At 41.2% G+C, this 16216-nt stretch overlaps 1 protein-coding gene across 4 annotated transcripts in view; it reads right to left on the reverse strand.

Moving 5' to 3' along the window:
• Positions 1-810: 810 nt before the first annotated feature.
• The window catches only part of KIAA0319L (KIAA0319 like), a 63019-nt gene continuing 47613 nt past the window's right edge, over positions 811-16216 (reverse strand). For all 4 annotated transcript variants that reach the window (XM_034413432.2, XM_087876083.1, XM_034413431.2 and 1 more), the window contains exons 12-21: positions 14810-14942; positions 13501-13649; positions 12874-13028; positions 11991-12129; positions 10083-10242; positions 7899-8041; positions 5980-6102; positions 4952-5042; positions 4658-4749; positions 811-2739 (exon numbers count right to left, since the gene is read on the reverse strand). In XM_034413432.2, the coding sequence (XP_034269323.2) occupies positions 2552-2739; positions 4658-4749; positions 4952-5042; positions 5980-6102; positions 7899-8041; positions 10083-10242; positions 11991-12129; positions 12874-13028; positions 13501-13649; positions 14810-14942 (1373 nt within the window). In that variant the 3' untranslated portion in view covers positions 811-2551. The remainder of the gene's footprint in view (positions 2740-4657; positions 4750-4951; positions 5043-5979; positions 6103-7898; positions 8042-10082; positions 10243-11990; positions 12130-12873; positions 13029-13500; positions 13650-14809; positions 14943-16216) is intronic.

The raw sequence follows: 16216 nt of genomic DNA on the forward strand, positions 1-16216 counted from the left end.
AATGACGAGGCTCCAGTCACATGATTGAGCCCACCATCTTGACTTCTTGGACACCCACATTGATATCCTGAATAAATATAACTGGGTTTTTCATCATGTCTTCTTGGTGAGCTTTTTCCAGTTTTCTCCGCAATATTATGACATGTATTGGGCTGAGAGTAACTGATTGGTCCAAAGTCACCCAGCCGGCTATCATGCCTAAGGTGGGAGGAGAACTGAGTGTCTCCTGGTTTCTAAGCCAGCATCTTAACCACCACACGAAACTGGCTCTTATCCACATTGACCTAAATGGAAGTACGTTTCAGTACAATCAAGGAAAAGAAACCACTCAAACAGGCTTCAAGCATCATATATAGCTCCTTTTCCTCAAGAATAATTTAAGGCTGCAGCTGTCCATGTGGGCTCTAGAGATTAAAGACCTTGACCTTTGAAGAGGTATTTGTTCTGGAGAGAGATTTTTATGTCCAGGCCCCTAAAAGTCCTCGTTTCCCTTTGATGGGAACTATCAGTACTATCAAGGAATTTCTCTGTGCTTGGTGAGGAAGCAAATCTTCCTCCTGAACGCATCCCCATGGCAACTTAGACTCCATTCCAACCTTTGGTCTGCTGGAAGTAGAACACCCAAGAACCTTCGTTTGCCTAGATCAGTGTTTCTCAACCTTGGAAGCTTGAAGTCCACTCATCTTCAAGCTTCCAAGGTTGAGAAACACTGGCCTAGGACAAGGTTGTTCATTTTCAAGGAAACCATCGAATTCAAGAATCCCACCTCTACTGCTGGAAAGAAGGAAAAGAAGACAAGGACAGCCATGATTCCAGTTCAACGGGGTTAAGTGCCCCCACAGGCTGAGCAGCATATTTATTCTTCATCTTCCAAAAAAATCAGTAGTGCAGCAATGTAAACAGGAAACAGGAGAAGTTGAAAAATGATTCTTCACCAGAGACAAGCCTGGCCAACCTCGGTGCCCTCAGGGCCACATTTCCATTTATAACATTTGGGGGCCCTACATAACATCAACTTTTTCTCCCTTACTTCCAAAGACTTTATTAAAAGAACAGAATGTCGTAAACCATTCACCTGTGGTCTACTAACCTCCAGGGGACCACATAATTGTTTAGGGAGATATCTGGCCATCCTAAACCTAACAAAAAAATAATAATAATAAATCTGAACTTCCACAATTTTAAAATTAGGGCCCCTGTCATCACAGTGTAAGCACTTAGAAGGGTTTGCCCCTTGCAATTAATCAGTGATAGCACTAAGAAGGAATGGGAGGGTGGGAGAGGAGGAAGGGATAGTCAACTAGAGTTCATTTTTTTTCTTTAGAGGGAAAAAGGATGTTTGCCAAGTGTGAAACAGGGAGCATGGAAATGAATAAAGCATGTAATAACAGGAGGGAAAAAGAAAAATGAGCGAGAGTAAATCGCATACCCCCTAATGAAACTAGGAAGCATTTTCCATCATCTTAGAAGAAGAAAAGGGAGCTGCTTTACATTGGTTGGTAACTTGTGATTTCCACCCAATAGGCTGTTCAGTGGAGATGCCTGCATTTGCTCTAGGTTAAAAAAAAGGGGGAGGGGGTTTAATAGGTCTGATATGGGATAAGCAACATTTTCAATGGGAAGCACACAATGTGCATGGGATTAACAACAAAGAAATAGGTGGTGCAATAGGAGAGAAAGAGGCACTGATCTACTGGGCGGTATCAGAATCCATTTGTCTACATTTGTCTTTTGACCCTCTTCCTCCTCCTTTTCCACTTGTGCAAAGGTGGGTTTTCTTTTTTCTTTCCTTTTTTTTGCAAGACGACACATCAGTGTTTTTCACAGGCAAAGGAGCCTGTTGTTCTACAGTGTGACTGACTACCAGTGAGAAAAACTTTCAGGGTTGATGCAGAGTGTGGAGGAAAAGAGCCCGAGCAACCAGCGATCTGGAGGCTCCATCTCAATTCTCACCACTGGCAAAAACTGAAAAGGGGAATTTACCATCCTAGTCAAAATGCAGTTTCTTCACTTGCCATGGAGACAATGCTTGGCTTCTTCCATTTCTGGAAAATGACGCTCATATAAATGATGGTGAATCAGGAAAGTTTTCCTAGGAGTGAATTGGGGGGTGGGGGGGGACAGTTTGAGGCATCTCAGCTTTCAAGACCAACTACGGAGTGTGTTCTCACAAACAATACAGAAGAGTGTGTGAAGAAGGTTGCCAACTCTGTAGCAAACAGATGCTTGCATGAGTAGCCTCGGATCTGTACTGCAGCCCTACGCAAATAGATGCCTTTTCACAGGAGTGGCTGGGAAGTTCTGCATTGTTTTCAGAACCGCACCTACCCTTCATAGTCTTTTGTTTCACAGCTTCTTTTGCCAAAATTAAATTTCCCTTTTGAGTCCAAATTCAAGTACTGGCAGTTTGACTCAACATTTTCTTAGAGATGATCGGTAAAGAGAGAAGGACTCTCCAAACAGTGGTACTCCCAGGATTCCTCGTGCAACCGAGGAGGAAGAGAGTGGTCTTTCATATCGTTTGCCAACTCTTTGTGACGCAGGCCTGTCGCTATAGAATCTCTTCTCGCTGGTTTTTTGGCTTCAGTATCACCTGCCCATTTCGCAGAAAGCCATTCTGGCCGTGGAGGAGCTTTCCCTTCTCCCGGTCAGGCCAAGTGAAGATGGCTTCGTCACTGTCCAGTTCAGACTCCGAATGCATCAGACTGGTGTTCTGTGCCTGGGATTTCTGCTTGCTGCCTTTAAAAACAAACAGAGAAACATAAAGAAACAAAAGGCTGCCTATGCATAAGTGCACCAGTGTGCCTATCGTCCCTGTCCTAATATTCCTTTTTACTTACTCTTTTTATATATTCAAATTATGTTTATACTTTTACCTGTTATCTTATATATGCTTGACAAAATAAACAAATAAATAAAAATAAATAAATAAATAAAATCTTGCAGGAGAGGTGGATATGGGGAGAGTGATCCCACTTATTGACTCCACTTTCCTCCTTTTGAGACTGTTTTTCTTGCTCCTTATTGTACATATCCTGATATTTCTGCCTTTTTTCAATGGATAATCTAAATAAATATACTACGGTTAATTTATTTACGTAGCATTGGTTACAACAAACCAAGTTAAAATAAACTCAAAGCAGTAATGAACAGGAGGAAAGAAGATTCAAGCATGAGCTTTACCTGAGCTCTTATTTGCCAGCATCGGCTTGAAACAATTTTCACTTTAGATAAGAGTTACGAAGCAAGGAAATTTAGCTGTAATTCTTTAGTACAAGAGGAAAATATAACTTTCTGTTGCTCTGAAAAATAAGTGACAAATTTTTTTTTACCTGGGGCCTTGTTCTCTGACATCAGCCCGTCCAACCTGGGAAGGCAGGGAAGGCATGTTGCGGATCCCGTCAGTCAAAGAATTCTGACTGGCTGGGTCCAGGAAGAGAGCCTTCTCTCCCACTGCCCCGTCCTGTGGAATATTCTCCCCCTCCCCAGAGGTGAGGCAGGCCCCCACCCTCCTGGCCTTCTGGAAAGGAGGAGCCTGGATAGCTCAACAGACAGAGCACTGTAATTTAACACCAGCTGTCTGCAATTAAAGTAAGATCGAATTTCGCCAGGCTCAAAGTTGACTCAGCCTTCCATCCTTTCTAAGGTAGGTAAATTGAGGACCCAGTTTGTGGGGGCAATAAGCTGACTTTGTATAAATATACAAAAGTATGAAGGCTATTGCTTAACGCACTGTAAGCCGCCCTGAGTCTCCAGAGAAGGGCAGCATATAAATCAAATTTAAAAAAAAAAGGAGCGAAGAGCTGGCTTTGTGGCCTTGTGTGGGGAGCCCAGAGAAGCATGCAGCCATGGGCCTGGTTAGTACTCTGAAAGTTCTCCCTTTGCCTTTCAATTAATTTTAAACAGTGTTTTAATCATCCTTGCCTCACCTCAGTGTTTAACTTTTATATATTGTTTTTATATTTTAATATTTTATTGTGCATTGCCCGGAAGTGCTCTGTGAGGGAGAGGAGTGATTTTAAAATGTGATCAATAAACAAAAACAAACAAACATGCAAATAGGAGAGCCCCAAGCCCATTCTTTCTTTTATATCCCTCTCTCAGAATAAATGTTTCTTTGCAAAGACAAGAAAAACATTCCCTCTCCAGATCACAAGCTACGATGTATTAGAGAAAAAGGAATCACATGCTTGGTCCTCTTACTTTACACATTAGCAGGAATGAGGAACTACATCACGTGGCTGGATCTGATTTCACAGCTATTTTTGCTGCCGGCGTTAAACGAATCACACAGCAGTCATGAAGGAATCTGGCTTCCCCAACTGACTTTGCTTGTTGGAACCCAGTTGATAAGGTCATAAGTCACAATCACATAATCGCAGGATACTGCAACCATCCTTAATGTGAGTCAGTTGCTAAGCGCCCAAATTGTGAACATGTGACCTGGGGGGGGTATGACAGTCATAACTTCGAGGACTGGTCATAAGTCACTTTTTTGAGGCTGTTGTAGCTTCAAACTGTCATTAAATAGTCATAAATCAAAGATTACCTATAAAGACCTAAACTGAGGTTCATGCAGACATTTAAAATCCCTTGAGAATAAAAAACAGGCTGCCTCTGTCTTCGGTCATGACTAACTTCTTCTCTCAGGTCTCACCTGCTTTGGAATTTGGCTTCAGCTCCAGGCTCTCTTGATCCGTGGCATCCAAGATCTTATACTTACTCTTCCTTTTGGGTTTTCCTTTTTTCCTTCAGGAGACAAACAAACAAGTTGGGACTCAGGGAAGGCAGAAGCAGATTAACAGCTCAGTCAGGGAACAGCAGCAACAGCACTTAAGACTTATATACCGCTTCACAGGGCTTTCCAGCCCTCTCTAAGCGGTTTACAGAGTCAGCATCTTGCCCCCAACAATCTGGGAACGCTGGCAAAGGGCACAGGGAGCTTACTCACTTCTTGCAGCAGCAGACCACCACCCAGGAGAAGATCCCAAGGGAAACCAGAATCACAAAGGACGCAATCACAACGTAGAGCACACTCCATTCTGGAAGAAGAACAGAAATGTTCTCAGATTGTCTGACTTTTGAGACGTAACAGAAATTTCACAGGTCTTTCGGGCAGAACAAGGAGAAGATGGGAATGCAGTAAGGCAGAGGTCTTCAAACTTGGCAGCTTTAAGACTTGTGGACTTCAACTCCCAGAATTCTCCAGCCAGCATAGCATGCTGGCTGGAGAATTCTGGGAGTGACCTCTGCAGTAAGGGGTTCTCAATTAGCAGGAAAAGTGGCACTTCTGGATTACCAGGATTAGGATCCTGAATTACTGCCTTTGCTTGGCCACTCTTCTCAATCCCCTGCTATATTTCTGACTCCAGATCAAAACCAGCCTTATGTATCCACCTTTCAGAAATCACACAGGAGAGCCTGGATTTTACCTCTGTCTTTATAGATAGGTTCTCTGTAGCTAACAGCAGCTAATTTTAAACTCTGAATTAAGGGAATATCAGCAGAGCCTCACACCCCAGAGAAATTGACCAGGGTATTTTAGCAGGGGACTGGACTAGATGATCTCCAAGGTCCCTTCCAGTTCTATTCTATTCTAAGGTGGTAGCTACTGTGACTACTCTCCCATCTCCTTTTGGAAGGGTTATCCCCATTGACTTACCAGGATGTGCAACTGACAGATTGTAGGTTAGACAAAGTGCAATTATTGTGGTCTCCCCTGAACATTCTTGTGGAACCAAATGGCCCCATTGATCCTTCCTTTCCTAAATAGCACTTAAAACACGGGCTACACAATCTGAGAGGTCAACAGCAGTGCTCTAGGCCAACCATTAACCCTCCTCTCCCTATAACAGGGTGTAAGGTTTAAAATGTTAACGGAACCTAGACACACACAAATGGTAAGCTGCATCCTGACACAGCCTCTAGCAAAACTCATTCTATGTCCAGCAGAGTCATGAAACTGGGATGTCCACCTACCACAATTGCTTTCACCATCACCAATCTGCACTTTGATGAAGTTCTCCATCCAAAAAGGATCACAAATGCAACGCTTGGTGAAAGAGTCGCAGAGGCCGTGATCTGAACAGTTGAGCTGGCAGGCTGAGGAGGAGGAAAATGTAGTCAATATTTAGGCAGACAGTACCAGGGACAGGCACAGAGGAGTACGAATTCTGCCTTTATGTATGTTTCTCATGGTTGTTTGCCCATATAGCACGAATGTGTAACTGAAACACAAGTACTGCCTGGCTGTTTGCGGTCTGTAATGCTGAATTCAGCTTATATAAAAGAGCTCATTCTGAAGAATCAAATTTCCAGTGAGATGATGCTTCTGCTAATTGTGAATAGGGTTATACTCTAACAGAAAACAAACAGATATGCAGTTTGAGGCAAATCTGCATTTTTTTCTGGTTTTGCAGATGGAGGCAATTATTTTGATCAACTTTGGTTGATGTACAACTCTATCACTTCCCTATATATGCATCATAGGGATTTGATGGCTATTATAGGCTTCCATTTAATATGGGTATCTGATGTTCAGAAACTTTCAACTGGTCCAGAACTCAGCAACCAGGTTGGTCTCAGCCATAACTAAAAGATCACATCATATCTATGCTAAAGAATTAGGCTAGCTTCTAGATTATTTCCAGATAAATAGCCAGCATTGATTATTATTAACTCTATAGTTTTGATCCAGACTACTTGAAAAGACCTTAAGATCTAGGACATCTTCTGCTGACTCCCTTGTTCACAGAGTTCAACTGAGGAGTTTTACCTAGAGTTACAGTGGGCTCATCTTGTGCCAATCCTTGTAGCTGGATTTCTAGAATGGGATCCCTGTTGAGTTGTGGGTAATGGCTTTTTGATTTTAAGAAAGTCCTAAAGGTGTACCTTTCAAAAGAAATTTGGGGTAACTGATTTTAGTAGGCATTCTTTAATATTTCTAGCTTTCGCTACTAATTTATATGAGTATTTGATGTATAGTTACATCGAATAACTATATCTAGTTATTTATAATTATATATAATAACTATATCTAGTTATACAAATAACTAGATGAAGTTAGTGTCCTAGCCAGATGTATGCATAAGGCCTGGAGTTTTAGATTTATTTATTTTATTTATATATCTAATTTGGAGGTGGAAGATCTCCCTCACAGAGAAACTCTGATGAAGGGCTTATTGAAATAACCTTTCTGACTTTGCTTGTCAGAAGCTAACTGGGAAGGTTGCAAATGATGATCACATGACCCTAGGACACTGCAACTGTCATCGGTATCTGCCAGTTGCCAAGTGCCCCAATTTTGATCACATGGCCATGGGGATGCTAAGTGTGAAAAACACTCCTACATTACTTTTTTCAGTGCTGTTATAACTTCAAATAGTCACTAAACGAATGGTTGCAAGTCAAGGACTGCCTGTAATGCATTTTACCAAAAGGCATCAGCTTCAGGAAGCTTCAGCTCACTTCAACGGGTGTTATTTGTAAACTGAGCTTTACTTTCTTGTTTGTCTGTTTGCACGCCTCCCATCAAGAAACATAACTCTGGGAGGCTCACAACCATCACATAAACCAAACATCATAAAAACAAAAAGCAATAAAACCAAAAATCAAAACCTGGTGCCACAATCAATCTCCTTTAATGCAGCCAATAGCACCATCTTCAAGCTCTAACCTCACCCTATTCTTGGAGGAACCTTGGAGGAAGAATCTTTATGGCCTCCTGGAAGATGGAACTCCTGGAGAGTTGGAGCCTGTTGGATCTCTAGAGGAATGGCATGCACAGGGCAGAGGCTGCCATGGAAAAGAGCACACTGCCAAGGTCCTGCTAGGCAGCAACATGATTCCTGGGTGTGGATAGACTTAAAGTGAATCTCCTAAAATATCCTCTGACTTACTGACTGTATTGATCTCCAGTGCACGGAAGATAAGGAAATCTGATTGCTGCTTCCGCAATTCACTCTTGAGGGTCCATGCAACATCACGTCCTTTGAAGATCTGGTGAGGAGGCTGATTCCGCACATAGAACACCAACTTTGTGCTGTTAAAGGGAAGAAAATTGAAAACGGCAAAAGATAAAGGAGAAAATGGTTGACCAGAATTGCAATTCAAGAGAGGCAGAAAGGAGCCATGGAAGCATTTCCTTAATACACCATCTTCAACAACTTGCTCAATGTTTCTCACCCAATGACCATGTGGTCCCTGTGTTTAAGATAAGCCTCTTTCCCCTGAAACCTAATGAAGAGCAAATGTATAAATCAGAAGTCTTCAAACTTGGCAGCTTTAAGACCAGAGCCTTGCTGGTACAGTGGTCTAAGCACCCTGTTATTAACACAGCTGCCTGCAATTTACTGCTGGTTCGAATCTCTCCAAGGCTCAAGGTTGACTCAGCCTTCCATCCTTTCTAAGGTAGGTGAAATGAGGACCCAGTTTGTGGGGGCAATAAGCTGACTTTGTATAAATATACAAAAGTATGAAGGCTATTGCTTAACGCATTGTAAGCTGCCCTGAGTCTCCGGAGAAGGGTGGCATATAAATTAAAAAAAAAACAAAACCTTGTGGAGTTGTGGAGTTGAAGTCCACAAGTCTTAAAGCTGCCAAGTTTGAAGACCTCTGGTATAGATGATCAAACTCCAATCTTATAAAACATAAGTTATGCATCTACAAAAGCCCACCTGCCATTTTGTGCAAGGGAGAAGTATCAAAAAAAAAACAAAAAAACCCCTCAAACTGCAGATATGTGAAAACTGTCCATGTCTATTGAGGGCTGAACCCTTATTTATCAAGCATGGAAAAGCGAGGCTGCAGATTACGAGAGCTACCTGTATATATGAAAGGGAGGTGAGGCTTTTTGTTAGCTAACTGCCCTTTCCTCTGCCACCATATTGCTCAACAGAATCATGCAGCTGATGCTGGACTGCAGCCCCCTTCTCATGCCTCAGACAGACCATCCACATTGCTTTTGCTTCTTCTGTTTTAAACCAGGAACCAAACAGATTATAGGCTTAAATATTTGATGTTCCTATATTTTTACGGTTATTAAAAATATGCTTGAAGGAAGCAAAGGTAATTTCAGAAAAGCACTTTAGGAGTGGATTCATCAAAACTGTATCATTGGGGTTTTTTTCCCCCATGTTTATTACATAAAACAAAATTGGCTATGTTTAAGCATCACACTTACAAACTAGGCTGGCTGGAAACCAAGCAACATCCTAAACTACAAACTTCCAAGATACATTTTGGCTGGTAGCATCTATGAGCCCAATAGGCCTGTAGCCCTCTAAATTTCTCCGTATTCTCACCGTGTGAATGGCTGGGGGCAGGGGTGTTTAGTACAGATATAAGTGCGCATACACAATTGTGCCCACACAATACAGAGCACCTGGGCCACCTCTGTTTCAAGAAATTCGTAACACCCAATACTATATCGCAGCCTTAAAAGTAGCTCAGTTGGAGCATGCCAAAAGAAAATGTTGCTTTGTATCACTTTTATTTTGATGAAAAGGAACTGGGGCTGGTGTCTGTTGGGATAGGCAAACATTAGTTATCTCAGAACGAGTCCCTTGCAGCGACCCTCCTAACCTAACTGATGTCTGCATTCATCTCCAACCTCTTCTCATGAGAGCTCAAAGGAGCCATTTTTATTTATTTGTTTATTTGTTTATTTGTTTATTTGTTTATTTGTTTATTTATTTATTGGTTTGATTTATATGCCGCCCTTTTCCGGAGACTCAGGGCGGCTTACAATGCATTAAGCAATAGCCTTCATACTTTTGTATATACCTGCTTAGTAGGGCTTTTGCCCCCCCCCCCCCAAGCGGTGTTCTTTTTTATACAAAGTCAGCTTATTGCCCCCACAAACTGGGTCCTCATTTTACCTACCTCGAAAGGATGGAAGGCTAAGTCAACCTTGAGCCTGGTGAGATTTGAACTTGCAGTAATTGCAGGCAGCTGGTGTTACTTAACAGTGCTTTAGTCTGCTGCGCCACCAAGGCTCATATAGTTATGGGCACATCCTCTCATTTACTTCAAACCACCATGGAAAGGAAGCTGGGTTGAAAGTGTAACTCTTCTTTTCTTACCTCTTCTCAGTGTAAGCCTGGATCTTCTGAACTGTGATGTCTGAATCCAGGACCCCAAGCAGAACCCCGATCTGACGGATGAACATGCCCTTCTGCCGCTCCGTCAGGTGGCTGACGTTCACATCTAGAATCATTTCCACCAGGTTGTTGTTCCTAGGATCTGGAAGAATGCTGGCGTTAAGCGCTAGAAGGCATCGTAGGAATTGGTGAGTTTGGAATGTAACCTTGCTCAATCGCAGGGATGAGGGTGGATCTCATTTAAAACAGGACAAGGAAAAACAAAATAAGTCTGCTGTGGTCATCTTTGGGTTAACTCAGTTTATTCTTTGGAAAACCTTGAGAGAAGAACACGAAGGCTGGCTCCTGAGAGATGGCTGCTTCATTCCAGATGGAATCAACTCGGAGAAACTTTTTGTTGTTTAGAACAGGAGGCAAAGTTTTGATTTGGGGTAAGGGGTGGAGATACTTAAACACTGCAAGAGGGATAGGGTGAATGGCTCTGTCACTTACGTCTCTCTCTCTCTCTCTCTCTCTCTCTCTCTCTCTCTCTCTCTCTGTGTGTGTGTGTGTGTGTGTGTGTGTGTTAGTTTCCACTTTTTCCTGGATTTGGAAGATGGCAGGGACTTTTGGGGGGGGTTCCTTTGTTGGAGTAATTACTAAATATTTGTGTGTGTTTCCCCAGGTTAAAAGGTAAGAGCCATGCAACTTTTAAGGAGTAAAATTGAGTATCGCAGTTGGAAAAAGATTTGTGGTTGCATAAAATGGAGGAAAAGGGGTGCATGTCGTTTGTACACTGTGTGCTGAGAAACATGATCTGAGTAAAGTAAACTTACAGAGTAATAACCTTACCATGTCACATACAGGTAAACCTCATTTAGTGAATCACAATTGGCACTAACAACTATATTCTTAAGTGAAGCTGTCATGAAACTGCAACTGTGCTTATGATGTTACTTCAGCTTTCCTTTGCTTTATTAGCACTTAGCAATAGCACTTATATACCATTTCACAGTGCTTTACAACCGTCCCTACGTGATTTACAGAGTCAGTCTATTGCCCCCAACAATGTGGGTTCTTTAAAGATGTGCAAAGGTCAAAAACTGTGAGAATTGGTCGTAAAGCTACTTTTTCATCGCTGTCATAACTACAAATGGTTGTGAAATGAAGCAGTCAGTAAACAAGGACTACTAGAAGTGAAACCCAATGTTAGGATATTGGATTTTTAAATGAATAAAGCATAGCAGCTGAGACCAGAGACTGTGCAGCTTAAAGTTGTGATTTCATCAGGTCCATGAAGGTCCATTTTTGCAATTGGAAGAGATGAATTTATCTCTTCTAATGATTATTAATATTGTGGATAACATGGTTAGAGGAATAGTATGCTGAAGTATACTTACTACCAACCTTGCTCCTTCATTAGTCATTTATATTATTACTTGTTATTAAAGGTAAAGGTTCCCCTCATACATATGTGCTAGTTGTTCTCGACTCTAGGGGGCGGTACTCATCTCCGTTTCAAAGCCCAAGAGCCAGCGCTTTCCGAAGATGTCTCCGTGGTCATGTGGCCGACATGGCTCAACGCCAAAGGCGCACGGAACGCTGTTATCTTCCCACCAAAGGTGGTCCCTGTTTTTCTACTTGCATTTTTTGTGTGCTTTTGAATTGCTAGGTTGGCAGAAGCTGGGACAAGTCACGGGAGCTCACCCCATTATGCGGCACCAGGGATTCGAACCGCTGAACTGCTGGCCTTTCGATCGACAAGCTCAGAGCCACTGAGCTAAGTTATTAGCACATAATAATAACATCTTAACCGCAGTGTCTGCATTGCTTTCCCCTTTCCACGTAAGCTTCATGTGGACCCAATCATTTTCTGAAAGAAGATAGGATGAAAGAAATGGATGCACTCACCAGCTTTTACTTCCACAGTGGCTCGGTCCACATCACTCTCCCCTTTGGCATCAGTCACTTTCAGATGGAAGGTGTACGTTCCCTCCACCAGGTTGGAGAGAAACAGAATGGGATGATGATCCGAATTATTTAGCACCTCCTGTATTTCACACAAATGCCCAAAAGGAAACATAGCAGAAATTCAAGATCTCTGGAGGATCCTTCAAATTCTTAGAAGCATTGCACACAAACAGATGCATACGGTAAAGCAAAATGGATTCTCTCCTTCATATGGAGGAGAAATTGGAAGCAACCCAGGTATCCTTATGTACTTTTGATCAATGACATAACTGGTAAAGCACCAGAAATGCAGGAGAGGCCTCTTTCTGAATGCTTTAAAAAAAACAAAAAACAACCTGGGATTTTGAAGGAAGCACATGAAGTCATTTTGATTAAATACAAAACCAGGCAAGGTGAGCAAATATCAAGGGCCAATTAACAGTGAAATAGATTTAAAAATTAAGGACAGAGCAAGGGTATTTCATAGATACAGCAGCCATTACGCAGAGATAATGCTGTGTAGCTTCAGGATATGCTGTTTCCTTTCTGGTTATCTTCTATTAGAGAGCTCCAAAGGGCCCCTGGGGTTAATTAGTTTTATACAGATTTTACAGACTTCTCCTGTACAATATTTATGGGAGTTGTTTCCAACCCATTTAGAGGGCAACTGACTGAGGAAAATTGCTCTAAAGGAAAACAAAATTCAATATACTGGATTGTCCCTAGCTCATGAGCTGCTGTTATCGTTCATGCAGTTGTGCGAAATATTGCTAAACGTTCCTGAGTCTCACATTTAGGCATAAGCACCGCAGAAAAACGTGGTAGCAGACCTCTCATTACCCACCCCTGCTGCAGGGCTGCTCTCATCCCGAGTCCACAGGAAGATGACAATTCCTTTGTCATCCGTAGATTGGGACCCATCAAGCTCTGCCGTGTTTGTAGGGAGAGTGATGGTGACACTGTTGCCCACAATTTTTGCAACAGGAGGCTGATTTATCTCTGGGCAAAAAAGGAAGATGGAAAGATCAGAAGGCAAATTAGTCCAAAGGATAACAGTAGGTGAAGATATACCAGGAGAGGGATATTGGGAACATTCATTCCAGCATGGAGTCCATCATTAGACGTAACACCCAACTGAATTAACCATATGCTTTACAGAGCTAGCCAGAATATAGTCAATCAGTGCCTTCAAACTAATCAATTAATTAATAAGGAAGGTGAGATAATCCAGAAATATACTTTTTAAAAATTCCCATTAGTTCTCTTAGAAGAAAGTAATTACAGAATACAGTAACGGCCAGGGTGTTGGTTTAGTTCAGTGTTTCTCAAACTCAATAACTTTAAGATGTGTAAACTTAATTCTCCGAATTCCCCAGCCAGCATGAGTAGACTTCGACTCCCAGAATTCCCCAGCCAGAGTGGTCCATCTGATTTGATGGCCATTAAAATATTACTTCTACCTGCTACTCACCTTCTTTCACAATGACAGTAACTGAACTTTGTCCTTGTAAATTCCGTTCATCTTTGACTGTTAGTGTGAATTTGTACACTCCTACTTTAAGCCCAGAGACTGTGGCTATGCTGCTGTTGGCATTTTCCAGTTTCACACCATCTGGGCCCCTGGCACAGAAGAAATAAGTTGAACTTGACAGAATTGCTTGCACAGGAAAGGAAGAGAGACGGTTAATCCTTTTGGTACCTGAGGAAGAGCTAGTCTTCAGGTGACGCAAGGAAAATTATTTGGTGGGCTCAGGAAGAAAAAAAAATGCATCTAATTGTGTTTCCTTTCTCTCTATGGTAGTCTTGATCATAATATTTTTTTCCTTGTTCTATATAAGCGAATGGAATAAAGTCAAAAGAATTTTATTCTTGGTGATGTAGATTTCTTTCCCCAAAAAAGACCGAATATCAATTTGTGTAAGTGTATGAGGAAGAAGGGATATGTTGCCCTTAGAGAATTTCCTGATTTTCCAGAATCTTTGGCATTTTGCAACTCTAGGAAGCTACTTCTAGGCTAGGTCAAAGGACAGCATAGTTTTTCAAATACACAGGAGCAATGAGTGGCCTGAGACAAGCTTTTTTTCCAACATGAGACCAGGTTCTTGTCAGGACTACCAGGAAAACCTCCCAAGAGACTCCAGAAAAATCTCTGGCCCCATCAACCTCTTAGTATTTGTTTCTCAATTTAGGTTTCTGGGAGCCTGAAGTCAACACTAATTAGGTAATCCCATGACAATTTTTTTTTAAAAAAAGATTCTTCCTCCTGCCTCCAAGATGATTATCCCTAATTTTAGACAGAAAAACATATTCTACCACACGGTTTCCAACCCCCAGTCTACGGCCCGGTACCAGTCCATGACCCATTGGAAACTGGTCTGCACAAACACGCAAAGCTCCCATTTGTGCAAGTGGCAGGCACATGCACAAAACCATCCCCCCCACCGCCCCTGCCAGTCTGCAGACTCAGAAAGGTTGGGGATTGCTGTTCTACTGCATATCTTAGGTCATATGGAAGGAAGTCTTGACTGCTCCAGAGAAGGTTGCCTTGGTGGGAATACAAGGTGCTCCAAAGTTAGCAGCTTAAATATTCAACATCATACTCAAGATAATCTACAACAGTTCAGTCTGGGAGGTGGCAAGTAATTTATGGATTCTCAGGCCTATCTCAAGATCCCAGCTCAGAAAAGACCTTACTTAAGTAAGCGGAACAGAGTAAATATGTAAAAAAAAATTCCATACAAAAGAACAACCATCAAGCGTGAGAGAAAAGAGCGACATACTGTGTTTTCTCCCAAAGGAAGGAGACAATCTTTTGGTCATCTGAGCTCTTGCTGCCATCCAGAGTGGTGCTGTCCACAGGTAGGATGAGTTCTTTGTCTGGACCGGCGTCTGCCCTGGGAGGCTTATTGTTTTCTGAGTAACACATACATATTTTAACAGCAGGTAGGATTGCATACGCACAATATTGGAAAAATCAACAAACCATCACAGATGAGAATATAATCAAAAAAATAATGGAATGTGCAGAAATGGATAGGTTAATGCTAAAAATTAAAGAAAAAGAAGATTCTGAATATTTTATGACATGGGAATTTTTTTTACAAATGGTTAGTCGATAGATACAGAGATCAGGTGGATGGGTTTATATGAAATATGGATTATACGAGAAAGAAAAATTGATTAGTAAACATTTTGATGCTTATATAATTGATGTTAATATGGAAGATAGTATACTTTATAACAATGATTGATAGTATCTACTATATGTTTGTATGTTAATAGGATTATAATGATTATGAGGATGTTTGAATTTTAACACTTTTGTTACCTAGAAAACACACAGTTCAATTTAGAAATGGAATTTGTTATATAAAAACAACAAAAAACAATAAAACGTGAAGAAGAAAAAAGAAATTAAAAAGACCAAGAATGTAGCAGAATGCTTATAACGAGAGGTAAAAAGATGAATAAACACAAATAAAATTGATTTATAGGAGGTCAGACCATTATCCCACTGGAATCCAAGTGACTGGCAATAATTTATTTATTTATTTATTTATTTTATCATATTTGTATACCGCCCTACTCCCGGAGGACTCAGGGCGGTGAACAGCCAAGGTAAAAATACAAAAAACATACAAAAGTTAAAAGCTATTCAAAATAGATTAAATAATTTGGGTTCAAGAAACAAATTTAAAAAACATCCAATTTATGTAAAACATTTAAAACCCAATTTAAAAGGAGAGTTAGGCCAGACCAGCCTGTTGGAATAAAAACATTTTTAGGGCGCGGCCCTAAATGGATTAATTATTAGATTAATTGCCAGTCCCCCTTCACCCCAATTTTCAAATATGACTCTTTTCTGTCCCTGCTAAGTCAAGATGCTTTAAGCAGGAAGGCTTAGAATCAAACAAGGCCCTTTTTACATGCAAGGCACATTCAATGTCCTGAATTATGGATTTTTCATAAACAGTCTGTAAAATATAAAGTTAAGTTACACATTATAAATTTACTTGGGTACTGCCATATCTTGTTTCACTCACTTTTTACGGGATTTATATATTTATTTAACATAATCATCTTCTACTGGGTGAACAAGGAAGTATTCTGTAAATCCAACTGAGAGATTGTAAGAGGCCTAGACAACAGTGAGAACTTAAACCTAGATCTCCTTTTTGTGGCATTAG

The sequence above is a fragment of the Pantherophis guttatus genome, chromosome 10 (genome assembly GCF_059756535.1).
Source record: "Pantherophis guttatus breed Tessera chromosome 10, ASM5975653v1, whole genome shotgun sequence".
Lineage (NCBI taxonomy): Eukaryota > Metazoa > Chordata > Lepidosauria > Squamata > Colubridae > Pantherophis > Pantherophis guttatus.